The following is a 22,749-nucleotide window of genomic DNA, read 5'->3' as shown; positions in this document are numbered from 1 at the left end:
GGGGAGGACTGGGGCTGGTTATATAAGCATACAGTTGGTCTTGCAAGGCCTCGGGACTGGATGAGATCACCTAGGATGTGTCTGTAACTAGAGAAGAGAAGTCCTGTAACGGAGCTCTGGGGGCATTCCGAGGTTGAGAAGTTGGAGAGATGAGGAGGAACCAGCAAAGGAGACTTGGGGAGTGGTTGACATGGTAGGAGGAGAACTCAGAGTGTGCGATTCCAGAAGCCAGTGAAGAAGATTGCTTTAGGGGGGGATGCACGGAGTGGTTGACATGGTAGGAGGAGAACTCAGAGTGTGCGATTCCAGAAGCCAGTGAAGAAGATCGCTTTAGGAGGGGATGCACGGACTGTAGTGTCAGATGCTGCAGACCGGGTCAGGCGAGATGGCTGAGAATTGACCGCCATGTACACTGTTGTGAGTCACTGAAATCAGGACAGCAGTTTTGGTGGAGTGGTCGGGGTGAAAGCCCGGTTTAGTAGAGAATGGGAGGGGGAAATTGGAGACAGTTCTTGCAAGTTTTCTTTTAAAGGAGAGAAATGTGGTGGAGACAGTAGGTAGAGGAAGTGGGGTCCAGATAAGGTTTTTGTTTTTCAAATGGGAGAAATAACAGTATGTTTATACCCAGATAGTAATGATTCAGTAAAAAGACAATTAGTGATGATGCAAGAAGAGGAAGCATGGCTGGAATTCTGTGCTCGAGCAGGTCAGAGTAGAGGGATTGTTCTAAGGGGGGTGGGCAGTTCATTCACTGTAACAGATTGATATGTGGGCAAAAACCCATTTCCCGGTAAGAAAATGAAGTCATCTATGTGTACAGAATGTGGGAGGGAATCTGAGGGTCAGCTTTATTCAGGCCTTCTGTTTTCAGTACCGTCTGCAACCGCATGAAGAGGAGATCTGTGAGAAATTAATTTTCAGAAAACTCCTAAGAACAGCGAGTTTAAGTTTCTTCACTACAGCGCTTCCCAGTCTTTGCTCTACTAATGCATACTGGGAGCCTGTAAGACGCAGACTGTCCCAAATTTATTTGACCACAGAACTGTTTCTTCACTGATAGTCAATAAATAGAACAAATTTGGGAAAGACTAACCTAGTTCATTTCACCTTACCTATAGTTTGCTGAGTCGGCCAGGGCTCTCGTTTGCAAGAACAGAAGCCCCAACTCAAATGAATTTTAGCCCCAGAGGGAATTTATTAGCTCACGTGACTGGGCAGGGCAGGGCTGCATCTGGCTGCAGGCATTGGTTGGACCCAGTTGCTCAAATAATGTCAGTATTGCTCGTTATCTCTCCAGCTCTTAGAAGCCTTTCCTGCCTTGGGTAGGTTCTGCTTTGTGGCAGGCAAGATGGCCCCCAGTATCCTCAAGTTGCCAGCCTCCTAACTTAGTCACTTCAGTGAAAGAGAAGCCAGCTCTCCTGTTAGCCCTGGCATAGAAGTTCTCGTGATGATTCTCATTGGCTCGGCTTGTCATGTCCAAACCTGAACCAGTCATTGTGGCCCAGAGGATGAATTACTCTGGCACATGGGTCTCATGTGCCATGGCTACATCTGGGGAAGGAGGAGGCCTGTGACTGACAGTCCTACCCTGACCATGTGGTATGGGTGTTCACTATAATTTAAACAGTTCTTGATTGATTGCCATCTGGGTTATTTCTGATCTTTTGTTCTTCTGAGCAATGTAAAGCTAGCTGAGATTTGAACACAGATTTGTCTGATTTACACGGCCTAGTTTGTCATACATGTAAAGAGTGCATTACAGCCAAGGGCACAAAATGAGCCTGGCTGGAAATACTCTGTTAATGGAAAGATGGGAATCTGACAAATGAAGAGAAGGAAAACTCATCAGAAAGCCTTGAAACCAGAGGAGAGTGTAGGACCCTTAACACTGGTTTAGGCGACCCGGATGAAAAGTGGTCATTCTGGGTAATTAAGTAGGCCGTAGAGTCTCGCACAGCACGTGGGCTCAGGCTCATCTGCCGTGGAGTCTTTGAGCTGCTTTGGGTAAGTTAGCTTCTCTGTGTTTTAGATTACTCTTCATTTTTTTTTTTTTTTATTTGGCTGTGCCACGCAGCTTATGGGATTTTAGTTCCCCGACCAGGGATGGAACCCAGGTCCTCGGCAGTGAGAGTGTGGAGTCTTACCCATTGGACAGCCAGGGAATTCCCTAGATTATTCTTTAAAGTGAGTATAACACCACCACCTACCTCCTGGAGTTGTTGTGAATGGTTAATGAGATGATGCTGTGAAGCCCTTGCTTCCTGTCTGGACACAGTATTAGTGGAGGTCTGCCAGTAAGTGTCTTCAAGTGTCGGCAGACCTCATTTTCTTTTGCTTCGCTTTATTGTGCGTCACAGCTGTTGCTTGTTTTTGTTTTTACACGTTGGAGCTTTGTGGCAGCCGGGCATCCAGCACGTCTGTTGGTGCCATTTTTCCAACGGCACTTACTCTGTGTCTCTGGGCCACATTTTGGTAATTCTCGCAGTATTCCAAACTCTTTCGTTATTGTTATATTTGTTATGGTGCTCTGTAATCATTTATCTTTGTTACTGTTGTAATTGGTTTGGGGCGCCTTGAACTACGCCTGTATGAGATAGCGAACTTAATTGGTAAATGTGTGCTCCTACTTAAACCAACTGGCCCTTCCCCCATCTCTCCCCCTTTCCTCGTGCCTCCCTATTCCCTGAGACACACCAGTACTGAAATTAGGCCAGTTAATAACCTGGCAGTGGCCTCTAAGTGTCCAAGTGAAAGGAAGAATTGCATGTCTCTCAGTTTAAATAAACTAGAAGTGATTAAGCTTTAACGCGGAAGCCGAGATAGACTGAAAGCTAGGCTTCTTGTGCCCGTTAGCCAGATTGTGAATGTAAAGGAAGAGTTCTTGAAGGATATTAAAACAGATCCTCCAGTGAACACATGGATGATAAAAAAGCAAAACAGCCTTATTGCTGATATGGAGAAAGTTTGAGTGGTGTGGATAGAAGATCAAACCAGCCGCAACGTTCCCTTAAGCCAAAGCCTAATCCTGAGCAAGGCCCTAACTCTGTTCAATTCGGTGCAGGCTGATAGAGGTGAGGAAGCTACAGAAGAAAAGTTTGAAGCTAGCAGAGGTTGGTTCATGAGATTTAAGGAAAGGAGCCATCTCCATATGTAAAAGTGCAAGGTGAAGAAGCAAGTGCTGATGTAGAAGCTGCAGCAAGTTACCCAGAAGGACCAGAAGATCTAGCTAAGATAATTACAGTGGCTCAGTGCCTGGTTTCAAAACTTCAAAGGACAGACTGACTCTCTTGTCAGGGGCTAATATAGCTGATAATGATAAGTTGAAGCCAGTGCTCATTTACCGTTCCGGAAATCCTAGGGCCCTTAAGAATTATACTAAATCTTCCCTGCCTGTGCTCTGTAAATGGAACAACAAAGCCTGGATGACAGCACATCTGTTTATGACATGGTTTACTGAATATTTTAAGCCCACTATTGAGACCTACTGCCTAGAAAAAACATTCCTTTGAAAATATTACTGCTCATTGACAGTACACCTGGTCACCCAAGAGCTCTGATGGAGATATACAAGGAGATTAATGTTTTTCATGGTGCTAACACAGCATCCGTTCCGCAGCCCATGGGTCAAGTAGTAATTTTGACTTTCAAGTGTTATTATTGAAGAAATATATTTTATAAGGCTAAGCTGCTATAGACAGTGATTCCTCCGATGGATCCGGGCAAAGTAAATTGAAAACCTTTTGGAAAGGATTCACCGTTCTAGGTGCCATTGAGGACATTTGTGATTCATAGGAGGAGGTCAAAATTTCAACATTAACAGGAGTTTGGAACAAGTCGGTTCCAACTTTCATGGGTGACTTTGAGGGGTTCAAGGTTTTGTGGAGGAGATAACTGCGGATGTGGTGGAATTAGCAAGAGAACTAGAATTAGAAGTGGAGTCTGAAAATGTGACTGAATTGCTGCAGTCTCACGGTAAAACGTGGATGGATGAGGAGTTGCTTCTTATGGATGAGCAAGGAAAGTGATCTCTTGAGATGGAATCTACTCCTGGTGAAGATGCTGTGAAGATTGTTGAAATGACAACAAAGGATTTAGAATATTACGTAAACTTAGTTAATAAAGCAGAGGCGGGGTTTGAGAGAATTGACTTTAATTTCAAAAGAAGCTCTACTGTGGGTAAAATGCTGTCAAACAGCATTGCATGCTTATAGAGAAACTTCATGAAAGGAAGAGTCAATTGATGAGGCAAACGTCACTGTTCTCTTATTTTAAGAAATTCCCACAGCCACCCCCCTTCAGCAGCCACCACCCTGACCAGTGAGTAGCCATCAACATGGAGGCAAGACCCACCACCAGCAAAAAGATTATAATTCTCTGAAGGCTCAGATGGTGATTAACTTTTTTTTAGCAACAAAGTATTTAAAAATTAAGGCATATACATAGTTTTTTAAGATATAATGCTATTTCACACTTAATAGACTACAGTATAGTGTAAACATAACTTTTATGTGCACTGGAAAATCAGAAAATTCATGTGACTCCCTTTATTATGACATTCACTTTATTGTGGTGGTCTGGAGCTGAACCTGCAGTTATCTTTGAGTTACGCCTGCACGTTTCATTTTTCAGGTAGCTTTTTATCTTAAGTATTTTATTTTAACATAATTGTAGATTTACTTAGTTATAAAAATTATGTGGAGATGCTGTACACTGTACCCAAGTCTCCCCCAAAGGTAACATCTTGCAAAACTGTAATATGTATAGTATCACAACCTGGATATCGACATGATGTGGTCAGGATGCAGAACACTTCCCGTCACCACAAGGATCGCGCACACTGACCTTTATAGTCACATTCACGTTCCTCCCACTCCATCCTCTCCTTAATCACTGGCAACCACTGTTTTGTCCTCCATTTCCATTATTTTGTTATTTCAATCTCAAGTATGTTATATAAATGTAATTGTACAGTAGGTAACCTTTTGCAATTGGCTCTATTCACTGAACATAATTCTCTGGAGATTCATCCAGGTTGTTACATGTGTCAGTAGTTCATTCCTTTCTGTTGCTGAGTAGTATTCCATGGTATTGGATGTGCCTCAGTTTACTTAACCATTCAACCGTTGAAGGGCATCTGGGTTGTTTTCAGGTTTTAGCTCTTACAAAGAAAGCTGCTGTAAATATTTATTTTAGGTTTTTGTGTGACTGTCTTAATATTTCTCCTGGATAAACACCTAGAAGTACAGTTGCTGGGTTGCATTGTAGTTGCATGATTAGTTTAAGAAAATGCCAAACTGTTTTCCAGAGCAGCTGTACCATTTTATATTCCCATGAGGACTGTGTGAGTGATCCAGTTTCTCTACATCCTTGCCAGCATTTAGTGTTGTCACTGTTTTTTATTTTAGTGACAGCTATGTAGTGATATCTCATTGTGGTTTTAGTTTATATTTCTCTGATGGCTAGTAATGTTGAATCTCTTTTCATGTGCTTATTTTTCCCTCTGGATCTTACGATTTTTTTCTAAAAGTTTATAGTTTTGTTTTACATTTTAGTCCAGGATCTGTTTGAATTAAGTTTTGTATAAGGTGTGAGACTTAGGTGGTTGTTCATTTATTTGTCTATAAATGTCCAGTTGCTCGAGCAGAAATTATTGAAAAGGCTATCTTCACTGAATTGTGTTTTGCAGTTTTGTGTTTTTTTGGTGTTTGTGTGGAGTGGAATGGTTATTGCCTAAAAGCTTTCTGTCTTGTAAGGCTGCCACTTTTCTGGTTCTTTGGCAACAGAACAGGCTTTTGTTTTGTTGAGGGCTTTTATTGTCTGCACCTGTTGGCATTTCTGGGTTGCTGGCTTCTTCAGCTCCAAGTCTGGGATATAGAAGGCAAAACAAAACCCAAGGAGCTCACCATGGTGGTGTAACTTGGGTTGCAAGGTCCCTAGCCGGTCTGCCTTCTCTCCATCTTTCAAAGTGTTCTTATGTTTATTTTACATATATGTCTGGAGTTCTAGTTGTACTTAGTGGGAGGGATAGGGAAAATATGTTTATTTCATCTTCCTGGAAGCAGTGTCCACATTTTCTTTTCTTAATTATAAAAATTTTGAACATTCAGGACAGTAGAATTGGATAATAAACACCAACATGTCTATTTCCTAGATTTGAGTTGTAAATGTTTCCCCATGTCTTAATATATTTTTTATTGTTTTAAAATAAATTATAGATGTAATATTTACCTCCACATATTCAGTGTGCATCTCTAAAAAATAAGATTTTAATCGTAAAGACAATACTTTATATCTAATGATTTTTAGCAATATCCAAATACTATCTAATACCCAGTTCATATTCTGATTTCCCTAATTGTTCCCAAAATGTCTTACAGTTGTTTGGACAAAGTAAGACCTGATCAAGAGCATGAAGTGTGTTCATATTATCTTCTAAGTATCCTTTAATCTTGAACAGTTCCTTTCCTGCTTTTTTCTCCATGACCCTGATTTGTTGAAGAAATAGTTCCAGTTGAACCGTGGAATGTCCCACTGTCAATAAGATTTATCTGGTGTTTCTTTTACTGTATCTCCTGTATTTTCTGTAAACTTGAAGTTAAAATCTAAAGGCTTTATTAGATTCAAGTTTGGCGAGAATATTTCATGGGTGATGTTATGTTAAACAGATTTTCTGAGGGACTCATGTGCTTGAATCATTTATAACTTTTTTATGTGATAGAGAAGATGCCTTCTGCATCCTGTGATACATTCCTGGATGACATAGAAGATATTGTGTCACAAGAAGATTCAAAGCCCCAAGATAGGCATTTTGCGAGAAAGCACGTTGTTCCAAAGGTGCGAAGGCGAAATACCCAAAAATATTTGCAAGACGAAAATAGTCCACCAAGTGATAGGTAAGCTTTTCTTTTCTTTTGAAATTATATTCAGTATCATACCAGGGGAGAGGCTGGCACTACTGTATATGATATACATAATGTCTCTTTTAAAAAAAACCTTTGAAATTTTGAGAGGAAATATGTAGTGTTTTTTTGTTTTGTTTTGCTCTTAATTTGAATGGTTTTAAATTTAGCAAAGTCATTGACTAAAGAAGAGAAAGATGTCAAATTGCATGTTTCTTAAAAGCAGGGCCTAGGGCAGTATTTGGCACAAAGATAGCTCCCCGTCCTGCACCCTCCCCTGGCTGGATCTCTTTGCTGTTACAGTAGTTGGTGTGTAATTGTTACTCCCCCATTAAAAATTTTATTGGAATTTGTGATTCTTATGAAATAGTGGTGGTTTGGGCATTTGGTTTTTCTTAGCAAATTTACAAATACTTGTGGATCATCTAAAGGCACTGGGCACAAATTATTGTGCTGTTTACACTGTTATATTAGGTCTCTAGTGAAATTCGAATACAACGTAGCCAGAAAGGAATATGCAGTTATATAGTTTTAATATGCTTATATTTGTTTACCTAGTAAATTGTTGAGAGTTTTAATACACTTGATTATTTTGTTTGGAACAGATTCATAAGATGTATGAATTTAAAATTTGCTTATATTTTAATGAATGAAGTTTATTAAATTTGTCCTAAACATGTCGTTAAGGTAATGTCTATTTAAGTATTAATTATTAGGGCAATCCAAGTTGAAAGTCCTTTTATTTCCTTTGTAAAAATATTACATTTTTCAGAACTCTATTTTTATATATGGAACGCTTTGAATAGTGCTGTAGAGTGACAGATTTTCATTTTGATTCAGTTATTTATATCTGTAAGTTATAAAATAAAGATTGTAACTAGTATATAGTAGTCTGTAGATGTATTTAACTTTATTTGCCATTGCTGCTGGAACCATTTTCTGTGCTATTGTTATTTGTTTGTACCTTTCCAGGAGTTGAACTTAGTGGTAATATTTAGTAGTATTGAATTTAAAATACAACTCAGAGAAAAGATATTCTTTATATAGAGTCTTAGAATTCTGTGCTGTTATTTTATCTTGTATTTAGATTTTTGGTGTAACAGCAGATTATGTATTAAGTTGGTGCATTTAATCAATAGCCTGTGAATGGATTGCAGTGAGTGAGTATTTTTGCATAATGGGCCCAGAAATTACCTAGTGCTTTTTATTTAAAAAATCCCTTAATGAGACTTTTTTTTTAAATTCATTAACAGCGCTATTCCAGGCATACAGAAAATTTGGATACGAACTTGGGGTTGTTCTCATAATAATTCAGATGGAGAATATATGGCTGGACAACTAGCTGCTTATGGATATAAAATTACAGGTAATGAGATCTGTAATGTATTTTATTGATTAAATATTTCAGAGCTAAGTTTTTTATAGAGATACCTATTCTAACTTTAGCAACTAAAGGACATTTTAGCATAATTTGATGATTTTAAGGGAAAACAAAATGATACCTAATATATGTTGTCTAGATAACTATTGTTGACCCTTGAACAACACAGCTTTGAGCTGTGTGGGTCCACTTATCCGGGGACCTTTTTCAATACATACACTGTTATGTTTACAGTCCGTGGTTGGTTGAATCCTAGGATGTGGAACCCTCGGATATGGAGGGCTGGCTATGGCACTTGAGGATATGTGGATTTTGGTGTCTGCCACAGGTCCTGGAGCCAATCCCCTGCACATACTTAGGGATGGCTCTGTGTGTGTGTGTGTGTGTGTGTGTGTGTGTGTAATATTAAAAAAAATTTATTTTGAAATAAGTTTAGACTTACAGGAAAGTAGTAAAATTGAGAGTTTGTATATGTCCTTTATCCAGGTTCCCCTAATCTTAATATATAACATAATTGTAGTATAATTAATAAATTGGGAAATTAGCGTTAGCGCAATACTATTATCTAAACTACAGATCTTGTTTGAATTTTGTCAGGTTCCCTATTTACATCCTTTTTATGTTCCAGGATCCAATCTAGGATCTCACCTTATGTTTATTTGTAATGTCTCCTTAGTCTCCTCCAGTCTGTGACAGTTGCTCAGTTTTTTCTCATCTTTTATGACTTTGACACTTCTGAAAGAAAATCGATTATTTTGTAGAATGTCCCTCACCTTGGGTTTGTCTGATAGAGTAAGGTAATTCTGATTACCTTAGATTGGAGTAAGGTAGTTACGCACGTTTGGCAAGAAGAGCACAGGAGTGATACTGTATCCTTCTCAGTGCATCACATCGGGCAGGGGGCTTCGTGATGTTAGTACACTACCCCTTGTCTGTCAGATTTCTCCACCGTAAAGTTACTATTTTTCTCATTGTAACTAATAAATATCCTGTGTCTCCTCAACCTCTTGCCTAGTAATTTTAGTATTTGATAATTTTAGTATCTATCAGTGGATCTTGTCTGCAACAGTTATTACTGTGATATTTGCCTAGTGGTGATTTTCTATTTTCTTCTTTTCTTCCACATTTATTAATCAGAGTCTTCTGTGAGGAAGGGCTGTCCTTTCCTCCCCATTTTATTTGTTGGTATCAGTATGAACTCATGGATATTTATTTTATTCTATAGGTTATAGTTGAGAGCTATATTAATTAATTAATTAGTTAATTAATTCATGATACGCAGGCCTCTCACTGTTGTGGCCTCTCCCGTTGCGGAGCGCGGGCTCAGCAACCATGGCTCACGGGCCCAGCCGCTCGCGGCATGTGGGATCCTCCCGGACCGGGGCACGAACCCGTGTCCCCCGCATCGGCAGGCGGACTCTTACCCGCTGCGCCAGCAGGGAAGCCCTATTTATTTTCTTCCTTGTATTGTCCCAACTTTGGCCGTAGGACCTTGTTTAGGCTGGCTCCTGCGTCCTTCAAACATGCCCCCCTTCCTTTTTGAGCACTTCCTCATTTTCTGGCACCACAAGATACTGTAGTGTTGATTCTCCCTTCTCCAGCCTCGGAAGCAGCCACGTTCCCACGCAGCCCTGGCCCCTCTCGTTAGGAGAACAGTGTGTAGAACCAGACCAGAGATCTGGGTACTAGCTGTACTCATTGCCACGGTGAAGCATCAGGGCTTCGAGGTCCTCTCAGTGCACAGACGTAGGAGACACATGTGTATATGCACTGACACATACACACATCTGTGTCTGTTTCTGTTGTGTGAACACTAAACGGGAACATAATCTGAATGCTTTGTGAGAGGCAGTGAATGGCTCAGTGCTTTATATGTGTTATCATGCTTAGTCCTTGTGATAAAAGGACATATTAGCATCCATTCATACAGGTGAGAATGGAGAGGTGGTTTCTTACTCTAAATTACATGGGCGGTAACGTCTGTTGCTCCAAAACATTGCTCTTGACCACTAATCTGTATCACATAGCACATGGCCTTTGCATGTGTAGTTGGCCCGTCCTAGCTTCAGGATGGATGTGAGGAGAAGGGCAGATTGGAAAGTTATTCCTTTCATAGCACTGTTTCCTTCAATACGTAAATAACTGTATGTCATTAACTCTGCTTTTGATAACTCATTCTTTTTTTTTTTAATTTATTTTTATTTATTTATTTTTGGTTGCACTGGGGTGTCGTTGCTGTGCGCAGGCTTTCTCTAGTTGAGGTGAGCGGGGGCTACTCTTCCTTGTGGTGTGCAGGCTTCTCATTTCGGTGGCTTCTTTTGTTGTGGAGCATGGGCTCTAGGCGTGCGGGCTTCAGTAGTTGTGGCACGCGGGCTCAGTAGTTCTGGTTCGTGGGCTCTAGAGCACAGGCTCAGTAGTTGTGGCGCACGGGCTTAGTTGCTCCACCGCATGTGGGATCTTCCTGGACCAGGGCTCGAACCCGTGTCCCATGCATTGGCAGGCGGATTCTTAACCACTGCGCCACCAGGGAAGTCCTGATAACTCATGCTTTAGACACCAAAATCAGTCTTATAAAGATAAAAACACTCAATCTGCTTTTAGAATTACTTCTCTGTGTTCATTAGTAATTTTTGTATAATTTAGCCTGTACTTACCTTAATACATTCTGATGGTGCAGTTTGAAAATTAAGAAAATAGCCTTTAAGATAACTTCCTAAATATTAAAAAAATTCAGAGCTTGACTTATCCTAGGTGATATTTAATATCTAACACACGTTAATTCATTTTAGCCTATTAGTCTTATAACAGTACTCTTCTATGTAAAATAAGTCTTGATGTGTTTATACAAGAATATTAAACTTTGTTATGCAAACCTAATTTTCGTTTTTTATTTGGGAATAGTAAAAAGGGAAATTGGTTCCTTAATCACTTGAATGTGAAATTTATTTTTCTTGTTAATGTAGTTTATTTCTTTTATATGCCTGTATTACTTATATGTATTTGTATTAATTTTACATACTGTTGATTTTACCCACTTCAGAAATTTATCAGTTTTAATTCTAGTCTGGCTTGCATGCAGTAGACTATAGGACCACTTTCTTACTTGTCTAGATGCCATAGGCCCAGAAAATATAAACATTAGCTTCCTTAAAATATTTAATAAGGAAATCTCTACAGGTCTTTCATTTAGGTTAGATATATGAATGATTTCTGGATACATATGCCAGTGGTCTCTTTTGTTATTGTGTAATAATGGGAATTTATAAAAATTATTATTGCTTAATCGTTTATAATAATATTTCATTAATCACATGTAGACCAAAAATATTTTCATTTAACTCTGTAATTGATAAGAATGAGATATATAATAGATTATGTATAATGTACACAGAGGTTACTGAAAACAGTATACAGAGAAATTCAGAAATCTCACTTACCAATGGTAGATATTTTTACTATTTGGGGAGGAAAGAGAGATTAGGTATATACTTGAAATTGCTACTTCTAACTGTGTGAATCTAGGAGTATAATTACTCCATAGTAAGACCTCACAGAGGCTTACTCAGAGAAGTAAATGCTTGTTCGTTGCCTCTTTCAAATCCTTTTTATTTTGAGGAAAAGGGTGGTTTATAACTTATAAGATAATGCCTGCTTGCTTCTCATTTCAAAGAATGAAACCTGCTGAGGAAAAATGATGTCATTCTCTAAAACTCAGTTACCTGTTTGCATGATAGAATTAAATTAGTGTTATGGAAAGCAGTTAAACTGTCCTTGTAGGTACAGTGGCTTTTTACAGAAGTATGATTTGAACACAACACAAACATTTCATGAGTGTGTTCTTCAAGTGAGCAATTTTTATAGACTAACCCCCTCCCCCCCAAATAATGCTGCCTTGGTTATTGTTTTTGGATTATTTCTTTTGGAATGTTGGTAAATTATTTTCATTGTCCTCATTGGTGGCAGATCTTTATATCTTGAGAATATATTTAGTGTTTGAATGGTCACAGGTCATTTGAGGCCAAATCTGATGAACAAGTATCGTGGTATGATACTTATATGTAGGGACTCTTCATTACTGTGACATAAAATAGGATACATGCTGATTTTTCTGATCTCTACATTCTAGTTTTCTTTTTCTTCTTTAAATAGAGCATGGAAACATTTAGTTTTTGTTTTTTTTTTTTTTTATCTCGTCTTTTCATCTCAAGGGGAATCTCCTCTTGTGATAGGAAACACAAAACTGTGTTTCAACCATCAGCCTACTAAGTGGCACTAGTTTTGATTCTGTACTAAATTGTGTGTTATCCTTACAAATTAAGTAGTGTTAATTTTGTTCTTGTTTAAATCCTGAGCAACGTTTTCCTTATGTTTGAGAGTGAACTTGCATGGTTGCTTAGATTCTTCACCTTTTACAGAGATAAAGAGAAAATCTAGTTCACTCTTGTGAATTCTAAAATACTTTGGCTCCAGGTCCTGACTTTTTTAGCCTGGTGTTATGTCAAAGTGAATGCCCAGTCATAGTTAATAACTTGCATGATAATCAAATTATTTTGATAAAAGTTTTAAGCTCAATTTTCTCACTGGTAGATGCGGGAAAACTTCATCTTTTTTTATCGTCTTTCTCTGGGAACTTTCGATCGTTTTTCATCCTGTTCCACTTTTGGCCTGACCTTTTCAGGTCACTTAAACTTCTTGTTTGCGTTTCTTGTAGCATGTAAGTGGTAGTACTTCAACTCACATTAGTTGCAGTAATTTTTGTGAGTAAATGCTCTGGAGTGCTCAGTTGTATTAAGATGACCAGTCTTTTCAAAATGGCTGGCATTCTGATACTGAACAACTTAAAAATATTTTTTAGTTTTAATATTTTAGAATATTTTTTTCTAGGCCTTACTAATATTTTATACGGTCAATGTTTAATTGAACACATCCACATATTTGTCACTGTCTTTACTCTTCATTCCATCTTGCACCTCAGACCTTTATCTGGAATCTTTCTGCCTAAAGTACACCCTTCAAAATACTTTAGAATTTTTATGAGTGACAAATTTACAGAGACTAACAGATTTTCATAAACTTCACTTTTGCTTAATTGCTTAATGATTCATATTGCCCTTTGAGATTTTGTAAAACTTATTTTTGATAATTCATTTAGAAATATCCTGTGTTTAAACTTTATTTTTTAAGAAAATGGACAGATGAGTAATTACCATGAAAGCTTCACTTAAAAATCTGTTTTTTTGCATTGTTGTCTCTCATTTTGAGGAAAAAACCTTTTTTTTCAGATGTTGACACTGGAACATGTAAAATAATGTTGGCTCTTGTTTGGGCTGTTAAAATTCTAGTTGGTTTGGATTAAAGACATGATGTATTTTTAGCTCTTGGACAGTAGATGGCAGTATTACATTACATGATCACTGCATCTATGCCATTAATATGAAAAGTGAATTGTGTTACAAATAGTCTTCTAATAAAATTATTAGAAGTCATTAAATTAGTTAACACTTTATTTTATCCTGATTTATTGCTCTTTAAACTTTTTAGTAGTACTTACACAAGAGTCATACAAATTGACCTTTTCAGAGGCAGCATGACCCGGCTCAGATACCCGCCCACCACATGTATGCTGGAGACCGCGTGTGAAATGCTTCGCTCATTGCTTGCTGCTTGACATCGTCGTTGCTCTGTTGCCCTGACTGTGCTTGTTCTAGAATGTGGTCATTGTCCTTTTGCCCAGAAGAGCATGCTAAAGTGGGAGTTTTTGAATCTGAGGACAAACATTTGATACCTTTATCATTACATTGCTTTCACACTTAACTAAAAACTAACCTTCACATAAGGTGCATCTTGAGTAATCCCCAAATCTGTGAACATATATTAAGGTTAAAGAGGTTTCATATTAAAGGAGAATGGAGTAAATTACAGCACTTTAAAATTTCCCACTCATTCCCACTTTACCAGCATCAAACACATGTGTGATGGTTAATTCAAGATGATTTGAATGTCCAGGCATTTGCAGAGACTTTCTTTTTGGTTATTCCTTCATTGTAGCTTGGTGATTCTCAAATTTAACAGTTTCTAAGTATTCTTGTACTGTGTTATATACACAAATTCGTGTATGTCATTTATATAATGGGTGATTTAAGGGCTTTTTTTTTTTCTTTTTTCTTTTTTTTTTTTTTTTTTTTTGCGGTACGCGGGCCCTCTCACTGCTGTGGCCTCTCCTGTTGCGGAGCAGAGACTCCGGACGCGCAGGCTCAGCAGCCATGGCTCACGGGCCCAGCCGCTCCGCGGCACGTGGGATCTTCCCGGACCGGGGCACGAACCCGCGTCTCCTGCGTCGGCAGGCGGACTCTCAACCACTGCGCCACCAGGGAAGCCCTAAGGGCTTTTTGTGTATGCGTGTGTGTTGTGACTATACCTCTGATCACCTAATCTGATCATTAGCTGTAACTGCTTGTACAGCTGTATCTCCACTTGCCCTGCCGCCATTCGGAGAGGGTGGTACCTCAGCTACTTCCTGTCTTGGGGTAATTTATCTTCTTTTTACATGTTCTCTCCCATGGTGTGTGAGTTCCTTCTGTCTTAATCATCTTTACCTTTGGCATCTCAGAGACACTGTTGCTTAGTGATTAAGAGCAGACTGTAGCCAGCTGTTAATATTGAGCCAGACTGTAAAGCCAGCTACTGCCATGTATTAGCTTTATGACTTTGGGCAAGTGACAATACCTCTGTGCTTCAGTATCCTTATTTATTTAATGAAGATGACTACAGCAGTCCTTTCTAAAGATTAAATTTTACTATGTACAAACGTGTTCCATGTGTGTCTGGTATTATCACCTTCATCATCAAACTCGGTACCTGTCACACAATAGGAATTCAGGTGTTTTTTTGTGTGTGCATTAGTGAACAAGTAAAAACAGTGTTTTGACTATAATGTATTGAAGTAGTTTTATTCTTTCTTTATAGCAGAATACAAATTATACTCTAAAGTTTAAATAAATGTGGTATGTGGTATGTGTGTGAGTCCCTTGAGTTTTTCAGTAGAATCCTATTTAGTGACTGTCAAGTCCAGTCTTCATGGTCCTGACATGTCTCAGATAAGATCCTCGTACTATCACTTTACCTGACATGGACACTACAAATTATATTGAATCAGAAATCTAATTTAATCCATTCTTATTATATTAGAAGCAGTAATTGCTTTCAATTTAATGGGATTGAATTCAGTATTAGAAATTTTGATGTTCCTTCAAACATAATAAAATTCGGCTATATATATATTTCCATGTATTTGTGTGTATGCCTGTGCATTTGCAGAGAAAGTGGTCTTGAAGCATTGCTTGTATTCAGATGAGTTATTTGCAGTGATTGGTAAGGGGGCATAGTACAGGGTGGCAACGAGAGTGGCACTTCCTCCTTCATTTTTCCTTTTCTGCCCAGGGAGAAAAGCAGAGAGAATTAAAACTAAGGGCTTTCAAAGTGGGATTTTCATCCATTCAGAAACAGGGGAGGGAAATCAAGAGTCTCTAGAGAAGATCCAGAATGTTGTTTACTATTGAGGGGGGGGGGTGCATCCAGCACTCCCAGTGATGAAAAAAGAGCTGTGGGGTGAAAGGGAATCCTTTAAAAATGTATGCTTAGCATGTTTATATTCAGTCTTTCCCACTGAATCATTTTTAGAAATGGCTAGGTTTACCAATTTTTATGTCTTATACTGTGCTTTTTCTTGAATATGTTATGAACAAGAGGTGACGCTAATTAATGAACATTTCTGAGTTAATGTCTAGTTATTGCATTTGATCGTGGAGTTGTGTTTCACAGAAGATGAAGTACTTCTGGCCCATCCCTCTGGCTTGCTCTTTGCTTTTACTCTTTCATTGTTTTCAGTAAGCATTTTAACTACCATCTTATCAGCTGTTGTCTTCTTTCTTTCTTTTTAATTGAGTGGCAGTGTGCAGTAATTTAGGATGGGTTCATTACATATTAACTGATTTTGAAGTCTGCTCCATGAAAAACTACTCGATGACTGCACTTTGAGTAAAATTCATAGTAACAAATGAATCAAGGATAAAAGATCATTGAGAATACTTTCTTTTTTCCATGTGAGAGCTGAGTTACTAGCTAGCTTACAAAAATAAGGGAGCTGTGAGGGTGTTCTAGAATAACTATGTTATGGTCTCATAAAAACTATTCAGGAAATCAGTGAAAGAGGTAAAAGTAGAAGACATTGAAAATGCTATACAGACATCTAAATAGGAGATCAAATTAAGGCAAAGAAGCTTTAGGGAGAATATTTGAAGCTCATCATTTCCATCTCATTCGTAGCAGCTTTTTATCTGTGTCTTAGGTAAGTTGCAAATTGCGTGCAAACCATAAACAAGGGCTGTTTTTTTCCTGAGGAAAAAAATGAGAGAAGGCTTTGCAGTTTTCAGTGAAGGCTTTTTCTTTTAGCATAGAGGTAGGAAGAATACTGTATTAGATGAAGAGTTTTTGTGTTCGTGAAATGTAAACAGCTGTGAGAGTGTCGTCAGCGTTTGTATGTTCTTCATGTAGTAATTTAAACATAAATATCTTTTCCTTGCAAGTATATACAAAAAACATGGTACAAATAAAATTTTGTAAAATCTTATTGAAGAATTAATGTTGAAATTTAAAAACTAGCAATTTCAAGATACTGATGACTCAGCCATTCTTAACTGAGGGATATTTGAGTCAGGCATTAACATTTTCTGAGCCTCAGTTTTCTTTGAAATGAAATGGTGCTCTGCCAACCTCATGACATTGAAATGAAAACATATAAACATGAGGTAACATTTTAGTTTTTGAAAATATTTATGTTTTAAAATGAATAACTCATTTATCACACTTTAATGTTATTAAATTGTAAACTGATGTTTTTTTAATTTCTTGCTTTGCTCTCTGATCACATTTAAAGATATTTTTGTACAATTTAGAAGCTCAATTCCTAAATGTACCAAAAGGTGGCACTGTTTACGTATATATAATATTTTGCTTTTTGATGAAAAAATGTGTTACATGTTTTATCTGCAAATGTATTAAATTGAGGTTATATTTTTTAATGTTTTATTTTCTGTTTTGTAAATGGATTTTTAATTCATGTAAGGTTTATTAGGACCAGGTTACATTTTTTTGGAAATGGTTTGGAAATTCAGATATTTAACAATCATCGTGTAGACATAGACTCCTGTATAATCCAATATAATTAATGGTAAAACCATGTATTAATGTGACAGCTAATGTTTCATGGAAAACATAGTTGCTTTTGTATAGCAAAAACCATTAATTTTTTTAAGCCTCTAAAAACTATCCAGTGATTAAAACATAACAGCCATAAATAAATGATTTGTGTGGCTTTTAGGTCATACCACATAGGTTTATCCATTCTGGAATGTTACTTTATGGTAAAAGTACCTTTGAAAATTTAGGAAAATCTTTCATTGCTTGAATTTCCTACTGGCAGTAGTGAGATGAAAGGAGAATCTAGGTTCTATGAATAGCTTCTCTAGGTGAAGAATGCAAAAATTAGATAATATGAAATTGACTTGAGGTGAGGATTATTTATATAAAGGATGTGGTGCATACATTTCCCATACAGTTAGGTGAAAACCTCCCTGATTGTTTATTCATGGAGCATATTACATCCAACGTAGTTTATGACCCCAGAAGATAATACAATTAGTATATTTTTATGTCCAATAAAAGCTATCTGTAGTTGTTTTCTAATATAAACAGAATTTGTCAGTGATTTTTACTGGATGTAGAACAGCACAAAATGCTTCTGTTACTAATATAAAATGCTTGACTCTTGTTTTGGGTGTAAGATTAAAAAAATCTGAGATAATTTCAGGTGTGCTTCCACTGTTTCCTTTATTTAAAAGCAGAAAATGTTTGAAGTCAACATAACTTGTACATTTCAGTTCTTGTTATTTTTTTCTGAAGTATCTCTTTTTAAGGTACTAATCCTTAGAAATAAAGAGTTAATGTCTTCCTCCATTAAAAACTCATCCTTATAACTCTGAAGTGAAGACACAGTTGGCAGTTAGAGGGGTTCTTTTATGTTCATGAGAGTGTATGTGCTTATATTTAAATGTTCACTCTTATTGCTGCTTTTGTTGATGTTAGTAATAATAATACATATGTGATTTGTCTGAATTGTTTAAAAATGCTTAATTAAAGGAGGATTTGATTATTCAGCACCCGTTTCAGTAGCTAAAGACTATCACTTAGACATTTTCTTCCAATATTTGACAATTGTTCTGTGAGCTATGAATAGTATGAAAACTTGAAGGAAAGCATTGTGACAGTACAGTACTTCAGAGCCCATACTCTCAGGATATTCTTACTGTAGAGATTAATGGAGTGTTTTAATTATTTAGCAAGAAACAGATCTGTTTTTTAGCCTAGTCTTTTTCTAGATGTAAAATTCTAGGGATTTGGTAAATAACAAAGATTATTTTCCTAAATAACAAAGATTATTTTCCTAAATGACTTTGTGTTTAGGGATTTTTGTAAGGAAATTAGAAAGTGCAAAACTGCACTCAGAATAACTTTTTTAAAAAGCATGAAACTGAGAAAGACAGCTAAATGTCCCCAAAATGCTTTCAACAGGTCCCCACCCCCTGCTCCTCCCCTGGCTCCCCATAATGGCCAATGTGCTTCTCACGGAAGGACCTGAAGTAGTAAAATGTGATATTATACAAGCAATATTTTTTTCCTAAAATACTTGTGATTAAAAAAAAATCCAATCAATCAGCATTATATATTCGTATAAAAAAAGATCTATCATGCAGATTGTCTGGCTCCTTTAGATGCCTTATAATAATATGCTAATTTATGCTGATGATCTTACCTTATGACCCTTCTGTGTGGCCTAGATATGTTAATATGTTATAGCTTTTAAATTTTAGTCATCTGTGTTGGTTGAATACGCTTGTTAGTCCACAGTACCACTCACCAGTCTATGTCAAGGACTGGAAAAGAACAAGAAAAATTTATCTTAGAATCAGTTGCTTTAAGCATGCATTAGTAATGGAGGAAATTACAAAATAGACATAATTTATTTTTATTCTTTCTATAAAAAGTATACTTGGAGGGATTTTTTTTCCTTCTAATATTTAGCCCTTTATCTGAAAGTGTAATGTCCCTTTCGCCTTGAAATAGTTGTCCCCCATTTTTGGTTCTCATCTTGATCTAAAAGACACTGATGCTTGAAAAACGTGGGGTAATTTTTAAATTAGCATACTTGGCATAACTGAGTAAGTATTTCTCAAACCTCTCTGAGCCTGTGATTCCTTGTCTCTAAAATGGGTTACCGGGTTGTTGTGAAAATTAATAACTGGTTGATAAATGTTAGCTATTATTAAGTATTAATAAAGAAAAGTCACCATTATGTATGTTTTAAATTTGAGTCTCTGAAATGAACGGTAACTTAATGAAATTTAATTTAAATATGTGTTTTAATCTATTTAAATGTCTTTTAGTTTTATGTATTTCTCTCTTGCACCTCTTTTTCTGATGGTGACTGTTAATTAGGAAATAAGGATGGGATATTGAAGTAATGGATAATAGATGGCTTCTGGGCGGGGGGGGCGGGGGGTGGGTGACCAGTGAGGCAGAATGGAGTGATTTCATAGAAGGAATAAGGGATTAGAAGTTGGAAGACTGGAGGTCTTGCTTTAAAGGTGACATGGATTGTTAGTGAACTTATCTCTTTTTTGGCTTCTTTTCTCCTTTTTTAAAAAAATGTATTTTATTTTGGACTAGAGTTGATTTACAATGTTGTGTTAGTTTCAGATGTACAGCAAAGTGATTCCGTTATACATAAAGCTTTTTTTTTTGACTTTTTAATTCTCGCCTGTGAAATAACCCATTTGACTTTGCAGAAATATGGGGTTGGGTGGGCAGGTCATGTTTTTTCACCTTTCTCTCACTCTGAAAGAGGTACAGCACTAGGTTAAGAAATATCAGGTGTGAAATCCTTCTCCAACATTTCTCATTCCATTCCTCCTTATCCCATCTCCCCAAGCACACCTCCAAATCAGGCTTTTCCTTAACACACTATTACGACCAAGATTATCTTCATCTCTGCTTGTAGCACTCATTAGACTCTACTGGAATTATTTGTTTACATAACTTTCTCTCCTGTAAGACTGAACTTGAGTGCAGAGAGAGCCCTTTTTTCTTGTATTCTTAGTACCTATTACCATATTTGGCCTGTAATAAGCACTTGGTTCGTGTTCATTGAATGAATGTATATCAATGTTCAAGTCATTCATGAGAAACAGGTAAAATTTACTGAGTGATTCCATGGAGTACAGAGGTGGTTTCTCATTTGTGTTGCCTTTACTGTTAGGTGTAAACCACCGATGATTTCTTACCGCCTGAAAGAATTAAATTTAGCATTTTTCTAGGTCAAGTAGTCTTTTTTTTTTTTTTTTTTTTTTTTTCCGTACGCGGGCCTCTCACTGTTGTGGCCTCTCCCGTTGCGGAGCACAGGCTCCGGACGCGCAGGCTCAGCGGCCATGGCTCACGGGCCCAGCCGCTCCGCGGCATATGGGATCCTCCCAGACCGGGGCACGAACCCGCATCCCCTGCATCGGCAGGCAGGCGGACTCCCAACCACTGCGCCACCAGGGAGGCCCTCAAGTAGTCTTTTATAAGTTTTTGAGACCCTTTTATGAGCCTGACCATAGTAAATGGCCTTGTCGGTGCTTTACAAATGTTGTGATTCGTGGGCACCTTAAGTATAGATTTCCTGCTTAAAGTGACTGAACAGAATAGGCACATTGTTCTTTGTTAGTTTCCTCAATTGGTTCTTGTAATTTTCCTGTTTCTACTGGTGATACCTTAAGGCATCTGGCCTGTGTTGAGTATTTCTTCCTGACTCATCATTCCTTCTGCCACCTGCCAAAGAAATGCTTTTACTTTGGTCAAGAACATTTGGAGTGAGTTAGATTTCATTATGGGGTAGGTCATGGACCACCTGATAAGTCTAAGCGTGTCATACTAATTAGCATTGACTGGCTGCCACTAGAATGCTTAATTCTGGTGTTCTGCCTTTTAAACCTACAGGTGTTATGGAGGATGGAAAAATCCTTTATCTGAATATGAAACTAGGCACCAAATCTGAAGACTTTTCCCCCACTCCCAGTATGATTTTACTTTGTGTGAAGTTCCAGTAGACTGTATTATATTTACTTTTACATAATCTTTCAGGATTGTTAGAATTTTTTCCTTAGGTATATTTAAGTCACCGCTTTTTAAGATAATTTAGAAAAGAGGAATTGAGGGTTGGCAATTAAAAAGGAAGAAAAATGGCTCATAGATCGTATGTAGAGGTTTTAACCTTTCATCCTGGAAGAGAGGGATACTTTGGGGCACTAGTGCTTATCATCTTGTATCTGAGAGCTGGGAGGCAGCTGAGATCTGTGCTGGAAGGTCCCTGGGGCCCCCCAAAATAGGAATCCTTTGCAGTAAGAAAGGAATCTATTGGACTTACAAATGTTTGGACACATTCTTAGAATGCATTTTATCTGCTGCAAGCCAAAAGAAGTTTACTCACGTTTGAATGAAACTGTAGAAGGGAAATCCTGAGTTTTCTTGAAAGCAGGGGAGGTTAGAGAACCTTAAAAACGCAGTATCCATCCTTAAGAACTGAAAGAGTAAAATGTCACTTATTGTCTTTTCTTTTAGTGCAGTGTCTTTATTAGACTGTAGTAAATTTTACAGATATTGATAGGGGCTTCCATGGGTTCTTTTTCTACCTTTGGTCTCCCTGTCCTATCTTCCAATTAGATCTTAGATTCCCTCAAATATATTCTCCTGCTATGGAAATCTTTAGAAATATTAGCCCCTTAACTGGGGAGGGACTACTTTCCCTCGAAAGGGAAACGTACATAATTATTTCTCGAAAGGGAAACGTACATAAATGTCTAGAAAGAGTTGTGTTGAGCTTAAAGAGTAAGTACTAAAGGTGGGAGAAAGAAAAAGAAAAACTCAACGTTAAAGCAGCACCGATTGAGTTAGACTCTGTGCAAAGCTGACCAACTTGCCTTGTGATCTTAGCCAAGCCATTTACTCCTTCAGTTTACTTATATCTCAAGTAAGTGAGTTGAACTCCAGTGCTCTCTGGTTCTTTATAAATTCGTTCATTCATTAGATACTCATCGTGTGCCTGTGATGCTGTGTATTCATCAGTGAACAAGGCAGATACGCGCTCATCCTTTAAGAAGACTTCTGTTTCCCCTGTCTCTGCTGACCTGTCTTTTTCCCGTTTTTCCCTTATCTAGTAATTGGGTGGATAATAAGGAAATGAAGCAGTTTGAAATGATTAATTACAAATTTGGGGACCCTGTCTGCTTATTTATGTACAAAATGGATCAGTATTGTTTTGGGAAAAAAGAACAACTTGTAAAGACGATAGTTTATATACGTTAAAAAGGTTATTAA

At 37.6% G+C, this 22,749-nt stretch overlaps 1 protein-coding gene across 8 annotated transcripts in view; it reads left to right on the top strand.

The window, feature by feature from the left end:
* Positions 1-22,749, top strand: part of CDKAL1 (CDKAL1 threonylcarbamoyladenosine tRNA methylthiotransferase) — a 669,277-nt gene that overhangs the window by 5,726 nt on the left and 640,802 nt on the right. For 4 of the 8 annotated variants that reach the window (XM_082638078.1, XM_082638075.1, XM_082638076.1 and 1 more), the window contains 2 exons: positions 6,719-6,893; positions 8,153-8,265. In XM_082638078.1, coding sequence (XP_082494204.1) covers positions 6,724-6,893; positions 8,153-8,265 — 283 coding nt within the window. In that variant the 5' untranslated portion in view covers positions 6,719-6,723. Of the gene's footprint in view, positions 1-6,377; positions 6,391-6,718; positions 6,894-8,152; positions 8,266-22,749 lie in introns of those variants that run through there. The other 4 variants (XM_082638082.1, XM_082638081.1, XM_082638080.1 and 1 more) reach the window with 2 other exon arrangements.

The sequence above is a fragment of the Mesoplodon mirus genome (genome assembly GCF_964341445.2).
Source record: "Mesoplodon mirus genome assembly, chromosome: 12".
NCBI classification, from domain to species: Eukaryota; Metazoa; Chordata; class Mammalia; order Artiodactyla; family Ziphiidae; genus Mesoplodon; species Mesoplodon mirus.
The sequence above is the reverse complement of the archived record's forward strand: the minus strand, read 5'-3'. Positions and strand labels throughout refer to the sequence as shown.